This window comes from Dipodomys merriami, unplaced genomic scaffold, assembly GCF_024711535.1.
Source record: "Dipodomys merriami isolate MVZ:Mamm:240054 unplaced genomic scaffold, mDipMer1.0.p SCAF_72, whole genome shotgun sequence".
Classification (NCBI taxonomy): domain Eukaryota; kingdom Metazoa; phylum Chordata; class Mammalia; order Rodentia; family Heteromyidae; genus Dipodomys; species Dipodomys merriami.
The window spans coordinates 75,415-93,993 of record NW_027206313.1 but is presented as its reverse complement, the minus strand read 5'-3'; the positions used below and the strand labels follow the sequence as shown (position 1 = coordinate 93,993).

Below are 18,579 nucleotides of genomic sequence, written 5' to 3'. Positions count from 1 at the left end.
TACATATACTTTTACCTACGTGCAAAATATAGGTAGATCAGCTTGTTTTGGAATGTTATTCTTGCAGTACAGACAGGATTATTACCACAATGGATCAATTTTATTTTCTTTTTTCCTTATGAATTCTACTTGGACTTCACATAGAGGTCAGGACTTCACGTGGAGGCCAGTATAAAATTTCCCAAAGGAATGTTGAACACAGCAGTTCTTAGGGTACTCTCAGGCAAGAAGTAGAACTAAGTAGAAGAGATGAAGATCTTTTCATGAAGTTAAAAACAAATAAATGGGGTCAAAGCGTAGCTCAATATTCTGGGCGTCACATCCATATTTGTGTATGTGTATAGTCTGTGTCTGTGTGCATGTGCTGGTCCTGGGGCTTGAATTTAGGGTGCTGTCTCTGAGTTTGCTTTGCTCAAGGCTACCACTCTACCATTTGAGCCAGAGCTCCACTTCCAGCCTTTTCTGTGATTTAATTGGAGATAAGAATCTTACCTGGCCAGATGTGCTGGCTCAGGCCTGTAATCCTAGTTACTCAGGAGATCTGAGGATTGAGGTTCAAAGCCAGCCTAGGCAGGAAAGTCTGTGAGACTCACATCTCCAATAAACCACTCAGAAAGTGGTGCTGTGGCTCAAGTGGTTGTGTGCTAGCCTTCAGCTGAAGAGCTGAGAGACAGTGCCCAGAGTTCAAGTCCCCACGACTGACCAAAAAAAAAAGAATCTTAACTGACTCTCCTGCCAGTGCTGGCTTCTGAACTGTGATCCTCAGAAAATAAATTTTATGATTTAGATACTGAGGAATATACATTTCCCTCCCTCCCTCCCTCCCTTCTTTCTTTTCTTTCTTTCTTCCTGAGGCTTGAACTCAGGGCCTGGGCGCTGTCCCTGAGCTCCTTTTGCCTCAAGTCTAGCACTCTACCACTTGAGCCACAGCACTACTTTGGCTTTTTCTGTTTATGTGGTACTGAGGAATCAAACTTGGGGCTTCATGTATGCAAGGCAGGCACTCTACCACTAAGCCACCTGCCCAGCCCCCAGATTGTGCTTTTAAAAATAAAGTGGAACTTTTCAAAGTACTATCAATTGATTATAAAATTGTTCTTAAATGGGGCTGGAAATCTGGACTACATACATAGAAAAAGCCAGAAGTGGCGCTGTGGCTGAAGTTGAGTGCTAGCCTTGAGCTGAAGAGCTCAGGGACAGCGCCCAGGCCCCAAATTCAAGCCTCATGACACACACACACACACACACACACACACACACACACACTTCAAGCCTCATGACACACACACACACACACACACACACACTTCAAGCCTCATGACACACACACACACACACACACACCAGGCCCCAAATTCAAGCCTCGTGACACACACACACACACACACACACACACACACACACCAGGCCCCCAAATTCAAGCCTCGTGACACACACACACACCAGGCCCCAAATTCAAGCCTCGTTACACACACACCCCCACCATCCCCCCCCCCCCTTAAATAAGACAAATATTTCCAGTTGCGGGTAGCTTGTGCCCATAACAAATCCTAGCTACTCACAAGGCTGAGATCTGAGGATCACTTTTGGAAGCCAGTCTGGTCAGGAAAGTATGTGAAATTCTTTTTTTTTTTTTTTGGGTCCGGTCGTGAGGCCTGAACTCTGGGCCTGGGCACTGTCCCTCATCTCTTCAGCTCAAGGCTAGTGCTCTACCACTTGAGCCACAGCGCCACTTCCGGCTTTTTTCTTTTTGCTTATGTGGTGCTGAGGAATCAAACCCAGGGCCTCATGCATGCAAGGCAAGTGCTCTACCACTGAGCCACCTTCCCAGCCCCTGTGAAATTCTTATATCTAATAGACTACTTAGAACCAGAAGTGGTGCTGTGGCTCAAGTGGTAGAGCAGTAGCCTTGAGTACAAAGAGGCTCAGAGCCAGTGCCTAGGCCTTGAGTTCAAGCCCCAGGACCAGCAATAAGTATGTAAATAAATAAACAATAAAAACTTTTCAAAGTAGTATCAATTGATTATGCAATTCAACTTTCATTTAACTTGGCAGTCTCGTTGTGGGGCTTGAACTCTGGGCCTGGGTGCTGTCCCTCAGCTCTTCAGCTCAAGGCTAGCGCTCTACCACTTGAGCCACAGCGCCACTTCTGGCTTTTTTTTCTTTTTGCTTATGTGGTGCTGAGGAATTAAACCCAGAGCTTAGGCATGCAAGGCAAGCGCTCTACCACTGAGCCACCTTCCCAGCCCCTTGGCAGAAATACTTATATTTACTATTAATCTATATTCTTTGAAGTTTGAAGGTTTTGTTTTTTTTTTTTTGCATTTCATTCAGAGTTCTGATTATACAAAATCAGGAGAAACTGACCCTTCATCTGTAGCAGGTCCCAAAGATCCAGAAGATATCCCAACATTTGATGAGTGGAAAAAGAAGGTTATGGAAGTAGAAAAAGAAAAAAGTAAGGAGGCATTAGGAGTCTGTTTTTTAAAAAATATTTAAGGGGGTAGTTTAGATATCCGTATGTCTTTTTAATTGGTAAAATAAAAAAAAATTGAAAGCTTTTCAAAAGAAGTTTATGAACTTGCTGCTGATTACTCATATTATCTGCTGTTGTGTCATTACATGCAGCTTTAATTGTAATAAAAACTGTTCTTGCATATCATTAACAAGCTAAAGAAAGATGAAGCAGAGGTGATTTTTGTTAAAAATTTATAGGAAGAAAATTGAAGCATGCAGAGTTCTGAGTCAGAAAGCTTTGACTGTAGATACAGTTAGATCCAAGTATTACGTTTTCTTTTTACTTCTGTAGATAAATCTGAATTAAGAATTCTTCGTGTTGGGGTTAGAAGTAGAACAGCCTGTTAGCCTGCTAGCCATGTTCTTTTTCAGTCTACACAAGTTACTGCAGAATTTTGAAGTGCATTTATTTGTTGGGGTTACTTTTGAAGCAAACCATTTTGAATGTCTTAAGTACTTTTAAACTATTTTCTTAGGCATCTTTAGAAGGCATCTTGTTTTGAGATCATTGTATTACTGGGGGTATTTTCAATCATAATCATCATCTGTATGTTTATAATAAGGTTTGTCTTCAGGTCAGTCATTGCACCCTTCTTCTAATGGAGGTCCACATGCCACCAAAAAGGTCCAGAAAAATCGAAATAATTATGCCTCAGTAGAATGTGGTGCCAAAATATTGGCCGCTAATCCAGAAGCCAAGGTACTTAAATATAAAATACTTAAATTTAGAAGACATATGTATATCTGTGTATAATATACATATAATAAGCATACATGTAATATATAATATAATAATAAATACATGCCTAAAATGCTATATATAATATATATGTAGGTTTTGTACTATAGATGTTAATTTACCTAGGAATTGTACTTTAATATTATTATTCTAATTCACTAATAAATGCTGGAGTATGCCTTTCCATACATTTAATTGTATGACGTTTTAGTTGATACTTGATATTTTGTATTCTAGTTAGCTTTTAAAACCTGTATGAAATTTTAAAAATAAAATTATTAATGAAAAATTATTTTTCCTTTATGGTTATAGACATTTAAACAGTGAGTTTTGTTTTTTTTGTTCATTTCTGGGATTGAACCTACCTCATATTTGCTGCTTTACTCTTTGAGCTGTGTCTCAGCCCTTTGTGTTTTGTGATAGATCTTTGCTAACTTTTCCCAGGTTGGTCTTGAACTTGTGATCGTTCTGCCTCTGTCTCTTGAGTAGTTAGAATTATAGGTGCCCAGCTTCAGACATTGAGGTTTGAGGGTTTTTTGTCTTGTTTCTTTTTCTGGATCTCAGTGTAGGGCTTTGAGTCTGATAAGCTGGCCCTATGTCATTTGAGCCATGTCTCTGACACAGCTCTCTGGCTGTGATTATTTTTTTAAAGCAGGTCTTGTTTTCTACCAAGGCTGGCCTAGACCAGCCTATCTGCGCATTACAGCATTATGCCGTAAGTCATATACCTAGCTTTTTTTATTTTCTAAATTTTTTTCCTGTTGAAAGGGGTCTTGTGTAGGTTTTGTCCAGGCTGGTCTGGAACTTTGATCCTTCTCATCTCAGCCTCCTGTGGAGCTGGGTTGTTAGTTGTATTCTACTATACTCAACTCTTGAGTCCAGGGGTCTTGGGAACTTTTTGCCCAGACTAGCCTCCCAATTTATATATACTGAGAAGCTAGGATTATAGGCATGAGCCACAGCACCTGTCCAAGCTTTGAGTTTTAAATGGGTTTTTATAAGGATAGTGGAAAGCTGTAGGCTTACTAGCAAATTTAGCCACTTATATACTCCCCCCCCCCCCAAACGGGTATTCATTCAGTCTTTGATATATTCTAACATCTAAAACTAGAAATCCCAGAAGACATTAGGGTTTAAATAAGTATTTTCTCATTATTTTTCCTTCAGTAATAAACTCCTTTTGCCTTTTAAAAAATAGAGTACATCTGCTATTCTTATAGAAAATATGGACCTTTATATGTTGAATCCTTGCAGCACTAAAATTTGGTAAGTAATATAAAATTTTGCAAAAGTACATTCTATATATGAACATATATAGGGTTAGATTGATTTGTTCCTGTGGTCATTTAACAAGCATTTTTGATTGATTAGTGTTGTTACTGTACAAAACTGAGGACAAAAAAAATGCCTTTTCTTTAAGAAGGTGTCAGAAACACTAACCTAAACAATTATGTAATGGAATTAAAAAGTACTGCTGAAAGTGTTTTATAGACAGAGAGAAGATGCATAATTGTAAGAGGACTTCTGGAAGAGGTAATTCTTGAATGGATGGGATCTTAAAAGATCATAGGAAATGGCAGACGAGGGAAGCACAGCATTTTAAAAGGAACATGTTTCTTCTCTATGACTATCAACAGAAGCAGCCTAAAAAGGTTCTTAGAAGTGTGATGAGGATAAAGAAACACTTAAGAATAGTGGCAGATGACGTAGTCAGAGCATTTAGCTATGAACTGACCACCTAGTCAGTACTACGTATATCCAGTTTAATTATGTTAGATCTTTATCTGAAACACGCGTAGGGTAGCATTTGTTTTAATATGTGACATCAACCTGCTGTTTAAAGCTTTGTCATCATTGTGGCCTACTTGAAACTAGTCAGGAGACTGTTGTCACAGCCTAGGTGAGAAGTCGGGACTTACAAGTCCACAGGCTCAGGCCTGGAATAGAAGAATCTTTATGAAAGACATGTAGAAACTCAGCGTTTTATTACTTGATTTCATTGTTCAGGAAGCAGCTCTCTCAAAGGTATTTGGGGAGAATCACCACTATCACGTTAATTTGCTGTAATGATTGTATACACACACATGCACACACACATTTAAGGAAACCCTCCTTCACCTTAGAGATAATATTTTTTTTCCACTATCAGTTTTACTTCTTTTGAAAGCGTGCACTGTAGGTTCAACTTGAAAATGAACTCAACTATTGAAGGGTACTATAGTCATTAGTCAGTTTATTATCAGTTAAACCACACTTTAAAAACTTCAATTTTTCGTAGGCCCTTTGTTCTGTAAGTGAATTTTAAGGAAGTAGTTATCTGAGATAAATTTCTTAGGGGATTTTTTTTTAATTTATAAAAGCCTTTGTAGTCAGTGACAGTGTAAATTTTTATATTAGCGTGTGTGTGTGTGTGTGTGTGTGTGTGTGTGTGTGTGTGTGTGTGTGTGTGTGTGTGTGTGTGTGTGTGTGTGTGTGTGTGTGTGTGTGTGTGTGTGTGTGTGTATTTATGCTAGTAGTCGGCTTGAACTTAGGGCCTTGTGGTCTTACTTAGATTTTTGGCTTATGATTGAGGCTCTACCTCTTTGAGTCATAACTCCAGTATTTATTTATTTATTTTTATTTGCTAGTCATGGGCCCTGAACTTTGGGCCTGGGCGCTGTGCCTCAGCTCTTCAGCTCAAGGCAAGCGTTCTACCACTTGAGCCACAGGGCCACTTCCAGCTTTTTCTGCTTATGTGGTGCTGAGGAATCGAACCCAGGGCCTCATGCATGCAAGACAAACGCTCTAGCACTGAGCCACCTTCCCAGCCCTCCCCCCCCCCCTTTTTAAAGCAAAGGCATGCTGGGATAAAGTCATAGGAAACAATCACTTTGCCTTAATTTATGGTTTGCCGATAAATTATAATAGCTACCCATTTTAATGTTTCTGTTAGGCGGTATATATTGTACATGTTTCTACTGTAGATTTTGCTTTCTGCATATTTGTGTCTACATTTTGTGATTAAAACCTTACTACATCTTTAGCTGAGTTCACCTGGTTTATGTAGGTTGAACAATCCAAGGTATAGTAAGACCACATTTTTATCAGTTCTAAAAATCTGGTAAAGAGTCTATATGCTTCATCTGCTTCAGAAGTGCCTGTACCATTCTAGCCCTGTTGGCTTTTCTTTTACATTTTTAGCCTCATGTGGTTAAATCCTATAAACCATGTTGGCATTTTCATTGAAATTATATCAGTTGTCTGTCTAGGTAAAATCAGGATAGTTGACAGTTTAGGATGTTGAGTCTTCCTAGCTATTTATTGGTTTTATTTTTACTAAGCAGCTGTTGATTGAGCTCTTCATATTAGGACATTCGTTTTTTTTTTGTTTTTTTTTTGGGGGTCCGGTCGTGGGGCCTGAACTCTGGGCCTGGGTGCTGTCCCTCAGCTCTTCAGCTCAAGGCTAGTGCTCTACCACTTGAGCCACAGTGCCACTTCCGGCTTTTTTCTTTTTGCTTGTGTGGTGCTAAGGAATCGAACCCAGGGCCTCGAGCATGCAAGGCAAGCGCTCTACCACTGAGCCACCTTCCCAGCCCTTGTTGTCTTTTTTCTACCTATATGTTTGTTTGGATTTTTTCTGTGGTTTCATAGATGTTTAACTTCTACATGACAACTTGAGTCTGTATTTTAGAAGACATTTTAAGTTATATGTATTGTACCTAATTTTGCCATTCTATAGGTTATCCTTTCAATATCCTTATAGTGACTTTTGATGAAGGAACTTTAAAAAATATAGTTGAATTTATCTCTTATAATAGTAGTTTTTTTTAATGTCATCTCTCTCCCTTGCTTTGAAGTTAAGTTTTGAACATTTTGCACTTTATATTTAGGTTTTTATCTCATCTAGAATTGTTTCTTATATTGTGTATAGTAGGGATTCATTCTCCCTGCTGAGTTTTCCATATAGATAATTATTTATTCAGTAATTCACACTTTTCCCTATCACTTATAATGTCATAAAATTCCCTTATGTGCATAAGTTTCTCTGTTCTGTCCTCTTGGTCAATTTATCATTACCTGCCTTAACCCCACAGTTTGGTTTGCCTTTATAAATTTTAATATCTAGTAGTGTGATTTTTTTTTTTTTGTACTCAGGACTGACTTTGCTATTTTTCTGCCTCTGCCCTTATACACTTATACTTTTCCTTAATTTTTCAAATTTTATATGAGGATTTTGTTTGAAATTATATTGAGTCTTCAAATGACTTTTGGACATTTTCATTTCTTTTTCAGTGTTTAAGTTTTCATCTTTCTGTAAATTGTTATTATAAAGGTGATGTACAGAGTGTTATAGTTACATAAGTCAGGTAATAAGTGTATTTCTTTTTGAACAGTGCCACCCTTCTCTCACTCTTCCTGTTTTTCCCTCCTATTCCACTCCACAAGTTGTATAGTTCATTTTCAACATAGTGTCTAGCGAGTACCACTTACGCATTTGTTTACGCTTTGACAGAGTTTTCTTATCCATAAGTAAGGATATATTTTTCTTTTTTGCCTTTATGAAAGACCTATACAAATGTAGTCTTTTGTTAAGTTTATTCCATAGCAGCCTATTTTTTGTTAGTATTATAAAAACACTATTTTGTGTAGAGATGTAATTGATTTTTATATATGTATAGCTACCTTCTTATGTTCTCGAATCATTTCTCATAATTTATAAGCCGGCTTTTTATCTATCAGTTTATTTTGTCAGTTTTTTTTTATCAGTTTTTTCCTATCAGTTTATTTTGTCTTTAAATTTTTTCCAGTTCTTGCTGGACAGGAAAGTCCATGAGACTCTTATCTCTAAGAAACTAGTAAAAAAAGCCAGAAGTGGAGCTATGACTCAAGTACTAGTAGAGCTCTAGCCTTAAGCAAACGAAGCTCAGGGACAGCACCTAGGCCCCAGGTCCAAAATTTGCAATTCTTGGCAAATTAGCAAGCACACATACTTTTAATCCCAGCTAGTCAGTAGGTTGATACTGAAACAAGATTGTGGTTTCAGGCCAGGTGAAGCAAAGCATTTATGAAACCCTCATCCTCCCCCTACCCCCACCTCATTTAAAAACGAAAAGTCGGTGTGGTGGCATATGCCTGTCATTCTAGGCAGTTAGGAGGCATTCAGTGTAAGACTGTATTAAAAATAATGAAAGTAAAAGGGCTGAGGGCTGGGCTCAGGCACTGAAGAGTTTTACTTGGTAAGTGCGAGGCAAGACCCTGAATTCAGACCCAGAAACACTCCCAAGAATATTCCCATTGTTACACATTGTGCCTTTTGGAATAGTATGCTGTGGAGACCTTGAAGATTATGAATGGAAGCCAGGCACCAGTGGCTCACTACTCTGAGGATCGCGGTTCAAAGCCAGCCTGGGTAGGGACGTCTGGGAAACTCTTATCTCTAATAAACCACCAGAAAACCCGAAGTGGCGTTGTAGCTCAAGTGGTAGAGTGCTAGCCTTGAGCTGAAGAGTGGTAGAGTGCTAGCCTTGAGCTGAAGAGCTGAGGGACAACGCTCAGGCCGAGTTCAAGCCCCACGACCGCAAAAAAAAAAAAAAATTATGAATGGAAAGTGTCAGCAGACAGTCTTATCTCATTACTTGTTTTGAAGACAATCCTTTTAACCTTGCACCAGTAAATTTTAAAGTTTGGTACTCCTGTTAAACAGTGTGGGCCTATGAAGTATTAACTTTAAATTAGGTGTATAACCTTTAGTAAGTAATAATTTCACATACTTCAGATTTCTTAATGCTTCCAAAGAGGAGAATTACAGTGAGAAATCTCTTTAAAGTCTGTCTTTTATCTTTCTATTCATTGTTAAGATTGAGCAGTGTTTGAGATTCTCACTTTTCATGTAAATTAATATATTAAGCTTGCTATTTTCATGGTGAATTAACTTGTGTCTTAGAAGGGTCTTGACACTCTTTGTAGTAGAGGGTTTCTTCATTCTTTGTGACCAGTGCATTCCTTCACAGTTTTGTCTTGGTGGGTATTTGGGTTGTTTATGGTCTTTTGCCATGGCAAACATAACTGTTAGTAACCTTTTGCATGTACCACCTTGCCATCTATGTGTCTAATTGGGGAGATTTTAAAACTACTTCTAAAGAAATAGTTATCACTAGATTTTGTATTTATTGAGTTAGTTTTTTTGTGGTAGTTTTCCATTGTGACGATATCTGTAAAAAACTAGGATAAGTAATTTTTGTTTCTACAGTTTCAGACATTCAAACCACACTGACCTGGATCCCTTGCTTTGGACCTGGGGAAATGCAAACATGGTGGTTGGGGCAGGTGACAGGATGTCTACCTTATGGTAGACAAGAGGCAGAGATAGAGTCTGGTGATATCATGTACCCTTTAAAGGCGCACCTCCAATGGCCTACTTCTTTAGCTAGACCCAGTCTCTTAACTAGTCCTTTATATAAATTATCTGGACTGATTCACTAGTGAAGTTAGCGCCCTCATGCCTCATGGCCTCTTAAAACCTTATCAGCTGACAGCCAGGCCTATTAGACACATGCATCTTGGGGTATGTTTTTTTTTGAGGGGGGGTCCGGTTGTGGGCCTGAGCGCTGGTTCGGGCGCTGTCCCTCAGCTCTTCAGCTCAAGGCTAGCGCTCTACCACTTGAGCCACAGCACCACTTCCAGCTCTTTTCTTTTTGCTTATGTGGTGTTGAGGAATCGAACCCAGGGCCTCATGCATGCAAGGCAAGCGCTCTACCACTGAGCCACCTTCCCAGCCCAATCTTGAGGTATTTTAAAATGCTGTTCCTGCTGATTAAAATCTTCACTGCTTCAGAGATATTTTCCTGTAAAAACTGATTTTTTTCGGTACCGTATCTCTCATCTTTTGTTACCCTTGTAAATTTGTCTGTTTTGGCTTTGTTGATTTTTACTTCCATAGCTTTGCTTTCTCTTTCTGAAATTTCTATGTAAATTTTTAACTTTTCTGTTTTCTTTTTAAGTTTATTCTGTTGAACTTTTAAGTTTTAAAATTTTTCTAACCGAAGGTGAAGATGGAGACATAAACCTGTTGTAAACCTAGTTATTCTGTAGGTGGAGATTGGTAGGATCCTGATTCTAAACCAGTCTAGGCAAAAAGTTCTGAGACCCTATCTCAACCAATAAAAGGTGGGCCGTGTGGGTATGTACCTGTCATTCCAGTTGCATGGCATACATGAATAGGAGATTCTAGGTCCAGCCTGGCCTGACATAAGCTTGAGACACTATCTCAATCAATGAATGAAGCAAAAATGGTTACCTCTGCCTAGAAAATGCAAAGCCATGAATTTAAACCACAATACACCATATGTTCCAACATATAGGTAGAAGGTTGTACATTATCCTTGGGTGGTTGTTACTGTGTTTTTGTTTTTGTTTTGCCAGTCCTGAGGCTTGAACTCAGGGCCTGGGTGCTGTTCCTGAGCTTCCAAGGCTAGCACTCTACCACTTGAGCAACAGTGCTGGCCTTTTCTGTATATGTAGTACTGAGGAATTGAACCCAGGGCTTCATGCATGCAAGGCAAGCACTCTACCACTGAGCCACCTTCCCAGCCCCAGTACATTTCCTTCTTAATTTAACTTTATCTTTTTAATTTTTGGCTAATGGTACAGAAGATAAATAATTGAGAAGTTTTTTGAAATTGGATTTAGCTTACTATTATGCAAAGTTCTCTCTCTCTCTCTTTTTTTTTTTTGGTCAGTTGTGGGTCCTGAACTCTAGGCCTGGGTGGGTGCTGTCCCTCAGCTCTTCAGCTCAGGCTAGCACTCTTATCACTTGAGCCACAGGGCCACTTCTGGTTTTCTGGTAGTTTATTGGAGATAAGAATCTCATGGACTTTCCTTCCCCGGGCTGGCTTTTCAGCCTCAATCCTCAAGATCTCAGCCTCCTGAGTAGCTAGGATTACAGGCGTGAACCTTGGGCGCCCGGCTTCTCCTAATTTTTTATAGTGTTCTTTATTTCTGAGAAAATGAGAGTGAAGTTAACTGTGATAAAAGAAAATTACCAGGCATACTAATATAAGTTATGAGGTTTATCAGATATATACATCATTTACAATTATTTAATTATAATGAATTCAAACATATCATGTTTCTTTGCCATTCACTACGGTGTCTTCCCTACCTGCATTGTCCGAATGGTTTATTCTCACCAGCTCCTCATTCTAGCCTGGTGATAGCGGACAGCTAATAGCTCTACCCGGTTTACCGCATCCTCATTCTAGCCTGGTGATAGGTGAAGCCTAATGCAGAGCTCTACCAGGGCTAAAAAAAATGCCATGACCGAAAGCCTCCCTTAGTACTTTTGTCACACCCCATCACTCAATCAGGAAGTCCTTGATGGGCGACCATATGCTCAACTCTGTCTGAGGGATGGGGAGGGGTTCTTTTATTAAGTTAGAAGCTGTGTGTCTATTCAGGAGGTTTAAGTACAGAGCATTGCAGTTTGAAGCTTTCCTAGGCAGAAAAGTCTGCAAAAGTCCATCTTCAGAATCAGAAAAACAAAAACAGAGCTGGGGGTGTGGCTTAAGTGGTAGAGCACTAGCTGAGCAATAAGCCAAGCAAGTTTGAGGACCTGAGTTCAAACTTCAGTATTGCCAAAAAAAACCCACAAAAAACAGAGAAATCAGAATTGGCTATGTTTATTTATGACCATGTTCCTTTTGTTATATAAAATTGAAAGTGAAAATAATATACCTTGAAATTTTGTTGTAAGGGTTGAAGGATGGATGGAAATTATCTAAGATAGTATTGTCCAGAGAGAAACATTGAACAAATGCTACCTTGGTTCCCTTCAAGAACCTTTCTCAGAAACCTAATCAGTCATTCCTACCATCTCCTGAACTTAGTTCTGTTATTCTCCATCATTAAACACTCTGTTAATTTTAATACTTTTGGTTTATTTAGTATTTGTCAACGTAAAATCTCATTTGATGTAATAGTTTATTACCTCAAATTACTAGGTGTTATGAGTATTTCTGTCCCTCAGATGTCATGTTAGGTACATCTATGCAGTTTTATTTTGGGCACATGGAACCAATCTTTCCATTTTTCCTAAGAAATATTTCTGGTGTCTTTCCCAAATCAAATATAATTTCATAGCATCTTGTTTTTAAAAATTATTTTTGTTTTATTTTGTTTTGTTTGTTTTGTCAGTGCTGAGGATTGAACCAAGGCCCTTACACATGCTAAGCATGAACTCTGTTGTGGTACTTCCAATCCCTCTAATGTCTTTTTATAAACAGCTTAATTGGAGTATAGTTGACATACAGTGTGGTTTCAAAAATTTTATAAATTTGAGAAAACCTCACCACAGTATGGATAAGGAACACACCTACCATACCCGGAGGGTTTCCTTCTACTTTGTGTGAATTCTTGTTCTCAAATCATCTTTCGATGTTAGCACACAGGCTTGTCCCTTAAATTAGTTTCATTTTCTAGATCTTTATGTAAATGAAGTATAGGTACAATTCTAGTACTAGTTTTAGTGGGCACTAGATATTTGGTTGTCTCCGTCAACCATAATTTTACTAAACGTCTGCTAAATATTTTAACTTTTTTGACTCTTCTCTTACAAACTGTGCTTTGATACAGAAAGGTACCAACTATAAGAGTATGTATTTGGAACTCTATAATTTTAAGGTAAATGTTAAAACAATGTATTGCTAAATGGAAGGCTTAATATCAGACTTTGGTCAGTTTACAGTATCACTGGCTTTTCTTTATAAAGACATTCTCCTTCCAAGAGTATACTTTGTTATTTTAAAAGCTAGATGCTTAGTAATTTTTTAAGGCATTTCCTTATTGATAACTTGGCTTAGAAAGCCTCTGTCTTTGCTAAGTTTTAGTAACACTTAATAGGTATCAAGTTTATGCAAACTTACGTCATGTTTAATGTGAAGTCTTACTGTGGTTGGTTTATGTAAATAATTGTTTGTGTTCTTTTTGAAGGTTTGTTATTGAACTGTGTGAACCAATTCAAGTAAAGCAGCTTGATATTGCAAATTATGAATTATTTTCTTCTACTCCTAAAGACTTTCTGGTTTCTATCAGTGACAGGTAAATTCTAAAACTGCTTTCTGTCAAAGCTAGACTAAAAATTAGTGAATCACTTTTGCCTTCTGTCATTTTTTTGTGTTTTTAAAAAAAGTTTTATTGTAAAGGTGATATACAGAGGGGTTAGTCAGGTAATGAGTATATTTTCCTTTTGAAGTGTCACCTCTCCCTCATTCTCTCCTGGTTTTTCCCTTACTGACATCTCTCCCCCCAAAGTTGTGTAGTTCATTTCCAACGTTGTGTGTAGTGGGTTTCACTGCTGCATTGGTTCACCCTTTGTCCCACAGTTCCTGTGCTTCTCCTCCCCTTCCACAAACCAAACAAACTTATATACAAGAAAAACGGTGTACAGAAATCAAACACAATGACAGAAGGGAATAGACCAAAGTAAAAAGGAAAGAAGAAAAACAAGAACTGAAAACAGTATAATAAAAAAGCTGCTTATCCTAGATACTCAGGAGGCTGAGATCTGAGGATCACGGTTCAAAGCCAGTCTGGGCAGGAAAGCTATTGAGCCCTTGCAGTCCTCTCCTAAGAATATTGTTCTCACTGTGTGAATATTTAGCTACCGTTTTATTTTTTATTTCCAGTTTGTAAACAGTTGCATTTGCAGGCCCCTTTTAAATCTATTTTCTTTCATTAGTTTTTAACAAATGCTCCCTTGTAAGATGAGGAAGCAGACAAAGGGAGGCTAGGTAGCTTGATTGGGCCCCATGGCCTATTAGAGAACTAAGACTTAGATTTAGCACTATGTTCATTAAGACCTTTTAATTATGCTGTATTGCTTTCCAAACATTTCTTTAAAATTTATTAAGAATATACATGTATAGTTCTTTATTTTCTGGTGTATATTTTAGTAATATATTTTTAAAAATCTTTGTATGATTAGAAAAGAAATGAACATTTTATGAGGAATTTGGAAAAGAACTATCTTCTTGAAAACCAAAGATAATCATTCTTAGCATTGTATTCCTTTATCTTTCCTATGCATGTATTTATCCTATTAAAATATGTAATTACTTTTTACTTCTTAACTACCAACAGTGTCTTTTGCTTTAAACACACTCTTTAGACTAGGTGCTTGATACTCCTGCTTGGCGTTGTTTATTCACTTCTCAGTGCACACCTGTGCGTAGCAGTGACAGATGGGCTGTGTGGTGCCGTGCTTCTGCCACCAGCCATCAAGGGCTCTGTGGTGTTTCTTCCTCTGTCTGACTGTCATTACATGTGTACAGTTTAAAAATCAGTTCTTAAAACCTTTGGAGACTCCTGTTCTGCTATTAACCTTAGATTAACTTAGATATTTCTTTTAAGCTGGAATTTTTTTTTTTTTTTTGGGTCCGGTCGTGGGGCCTGAACTCTGGGCCTGGGCGCTGTCTCTCAGCTCTTCAGCTCAAGGCTAGCGCTCTACCACTTGAGCCACAGCGCCACTTCCGGCTTTTTTCTTTTTGCTTATGTGGTGCTGAGGAATCGAACCCAGGGCCTCATGCATGCAAGGCAAGCACTCTACCACTGAGCCACCTTCCCAGCCCTTAAGCTGGAATTTCTAATATGTCAAATTGACATATGCAGCTCTGACAATGAAGTATTAAATAGTTCCAAAATAGTTTTGGATTTTTTACATGAAATTTCTTTTTAAAGGGATCAGCTATTTAGATAGGTTGAATTCAGATGTGCTACATTTTCTTTTTCCTATTGCACTTCCTGCCAGTATTCATGTTCGCAGTTCATATCATCACATATACTTGGCAGTATGTGAATGGTGTACCTTCTTTCCCCAGGGTAGCCTCTTGATAACTGTCTGTTTGAAAACCTCCAGAGAGCACTCTTAATTCCCTACAAGTTGTTCTAGTCCTACTTTTGTTTTCCTTGTCTTCTATTTGTTAATAGTGTAATTTTGCAAGTTACATATAACTTGTTAATTGGAAAAAAGTATATTTAACTCAAGGCCTGCTTTATATAAACATATATAGGATATGTTTATTTTTTATATTTTCTAGATATCCCACAAGTAAATGGATTAAACTGGGTACTTTCCATGGTAGAGATGAGCGAACTGTCCAGAGTTTCCCTTTAGATGAACAGATGTATGCAAAATATGTGAAGGTAATGCTTACATGTATAGCACTGTTATATAAAGAAACGTTCCTTTTATTTACACTACCCAATTAGAAATTCCCACTTGGAAATTTATATCATACCATTTACTGAAAAAGTTACTAGTTGAATTTATTGTTATTATTAGTAGTAGTAGTCGTCGTCGTCCTGATCCTGTGGCTTGAACTCAGAGCCTGGGAGCTGTCCCTGAGCCTCTCTGTGTTCAAGGCGCGTGCTGTTACCACCTAATAAGCCACAGCACCACTTTCAGCTTTTTCTGTATTGGAGATAAGAGTCTCATGGGCTTTTCTGCCCATGCTGGCTTTGAAATGAAATTCTCAGATCTCAGCCTTCTTAAGTGAAAATTATAGGCATAAGCCTCTGGTGCCTGGCTGAATATATTGTTTTATGAGACAAATATTTCATCATTCCTTTTGTGTTGCTGGTCACCTGGTCCAAATTTTCATTTGTGGTTCTGATAAAATTCCAAATTTGAACTCTTGTTTTTGACTCAATGTAAAATGTATTATATAAAATGTATATTTTCTTTCTGTGGTTATTACGGTCATTGAGATCTTTTGATTTTTTTTTAGTAGAATCTTATTTTTAGATTTTTTCAGTTTTAATTTCCTTTTATTTGGCATTGTTAAATCTTTTGCCTTTTGTTTTACGTATTCAAACTTAACATTCTATTTCCAGTTACCTATTTTACCCTAATTTTTTTGAAACAGTATTTCCCATTTCTTTTACCAATTAATTAAGTTGTCACTCATCAGTTGGATTTAAACAAAATAGAAATGTTTCTAGTCTTCTCCTTTCTATCTTTAAAAAAAAATTAAAACAATAGCCACACATTAAAGTATGTTAATTGACCTTTTGGAATGCAGCAGTTCTAATGTCTATCCTTTCTTCTTTAAATGAAAGAACTTCTAGCTAATTAATTTTGTTTTCTGTGATTTTGCTGTCTCTTTAAAGCATGTATTACATTTACTTCTATAAATGGGTAAACTTGTAATACTCTTAGTTTCACTCTGAAAGTGCTAACTTGTATTTTAAAATTACAGTTTATATTTTCAATTAATGATTCAAGAAATGAGTCTAAATTGAAGAACTGTTTACTTCTGGTTCTCATTTTATAGTGATAAATGTTATACATTTGCTTGGGTTTATTTTATCCAGGAGTAACTAAACCCAAATCTATGGATTGCTTTTTGATAGCTTGCATTTTAAAAGCAAATTGACATGCATTTTCATTTTCAAGTTATACTTGAAATAGCAGAATAAATATTCTGCTATTACATACAATATTATAGAACAATAGATAACATTTCATATATATCAGCCTATATCAGTGTGTAAATGTGACCAGTGTGTATCTCTGTATGTGCATAGTAATAATGTGTACCTCTAATGTGTACATAATTACTAATACATAAATTCATCTGTAGATATACATATAATGCATATTGTAATGTTTACAGTAATGCAAGACTGAAGGTTTCTAAAGACTATTAATTGGTTTTAGAATGCTTTAATAGCTAACATAAAATAACAACAATGGTTTTTAGCTACTTAAACTTTGTAAGCTTAAAGCTGATTTCTTTAGATATTTAGATTCTACCTTCTAGTTTGATAAAAATTTCACATCGTTGCTTTGGCTTCTGCAAAAAATTAAGAGTACTACAGTATTATCCATCATAATACATTGCTTTCTCTATACAGTATGATTTTAAATACTTGTTGCTTATGGCATGTTATCCAGACTTTGGAACTGATTTCTTTTTCTTTTCCTTTTTCTTGCTTCAGATGTTCATCAAGTACATAAAGGTTAGCAACCATCTCTTTTGCAATATTGAATAACAAGGCATGACATATTAATTCATTATAAAAAAAAAGTGCAAAACTATAAGTATTGATTTGGGGGGAAATGAGGACTTTATTATTAGAATTGTTATAATGAAAAAACTGAATAGAGTGATGTTCTGCTGGCTTTTCATTTCATGTCTTTTATTATTCAGGTGGAGTTGGTATCACATTTTGGATCGGAGCACTTTTGTCCATTAAGCCTTATAAGGTAATATGGAACACAGAGTACATTTACTGTTTTTTATTGTTTGTTTCTCTCCTCTTTTTGGCGGTACGAATAGTTTCAGCTCGGCCTCATACTTTGTATGCAAGTGTTCTTCCACTTGAAGCAGACCCACAACATTTTTTGCTTTAGTTATTTTTCAGGTAGGATCTTGTTTTTGGTCTGAGCTAGCTTTGGGCCTTGACTTCTATCTTCAGCTACCCACTGACCCCAAGTCATAGACACATGCCACCACTTTCAGCTTGTGGGTTCAGATGGGATCACACACACTTTTTCCTTGGGCTGGTGGCAGAACCTTGGTCCCCTGATTTCTGCCCCTTGCATACCGAGGATTACAGGAATGAGCCTTTGTGCTCAGTGGACACTTTTAGTTGTTACTTTTTGTTTGACTGTTTTTTAAAAAATTGAAAGTGAAGAAATAATTTTCTTACAGGAAGTTAATATTACAGAAATGATTGCTTGATTTCAGTGGCTAACCTCGGTAATTAATATTACAGAAATGATTGCTTGATTTCAGTGGCTAACCTCGGTAATTCCAGCTGCTAAAGAGGCTGTGATCAAAGGATCGGGACTGAGAGCCAGTCCCGGCAGCTTAAAGGACTTAACGACAGTCCGTGAGACTGTCTGTCCAGTTACCTGGAAAAATGCCAGACTTAGCCAGTCAGCCGCTAGCCATGAGCAAGGAAACCAAGCAAGAGCGTAGCACAGTTCCTTGTTCAACCATAACATTAGCAGAAAGTTTTAAAAAATAAATTACTAAGCTTTTTTGTCTATTGAATGTGTTTGGGGAAATACCAAGATAATCTGTTAAGGAATGAGCTTTAATCTGGGCATTCTGGCTCACACCTGTAATCCTAGCAACTCAGGGTGCTGAGATCTAAGGATCATGGTTCAAAGTCAGCCAGAGCAGGAAAGTGCATGAGACTCTTATTTGAAAAACTAGAGTATAGGTGTGTCTCAGATGAGGTAGAGTGCTTGCCTTGAGCGAAAAGCTCAGGGAGAGAGCCCAGACAGACCCTGAGTTCAAGACCCAGGACCAGCACAAAAATAAACAAATAACTTATGT

The 18,579-nt window shown here is 37.6% G+C and overlaps 1 protein-coding gene across 7 annotated transcripts in view; it reads left to right on the top strand.

The window, feature by feature from the left end:
* LOC138818203 (SUN domain-containing ossification factor-like) overlaps positions 1-18,579 on the top strand; it is a 66,242-nt gene that overhangs the window by 19,399 nt on the left and 28,264 nt on the right. For 3 of the 7 annotated variants that reach the window (XR_011369007.1, XM_070009174.1, XM_070009173.1), the window contains exons 7-13: positions 2,335-2,458; positions 3,081-3,217; positions 4,455-4,522; positions 13,223-13,330; positions 15,328-15,433; positions 17,231-17,251; positions 17,443-17,498. Coding sequence is in view for 6 of the 7 variants with exons in the window: in XM_070009174.1 (XP_069865275.1) it covers positions 2,335-2,458; positions 3,081-3,217; positions 4,455-4,522; positions 13,223-13,330; positions 15,328-15,433; positions 17,231-17,251; positions 17,443-17,498 (620 nt within the window). In the remaining variant the exon portion in view is untranslated. The remainder of the gene's footprint in view (positions 1-2,334; positions 2,459-3,080; positions 3,218-4,454; positions 4,523-13,222; positions 13,331-15,327; positions 15,434-17,230; positions 17,252-17,442; positions 17,499-18,579) is intronic. The other 4 variants (XM_070009177.1, XM_070009176.1, XM_070009179.1 and 1 more) reach the window with 3 other exon arrangements.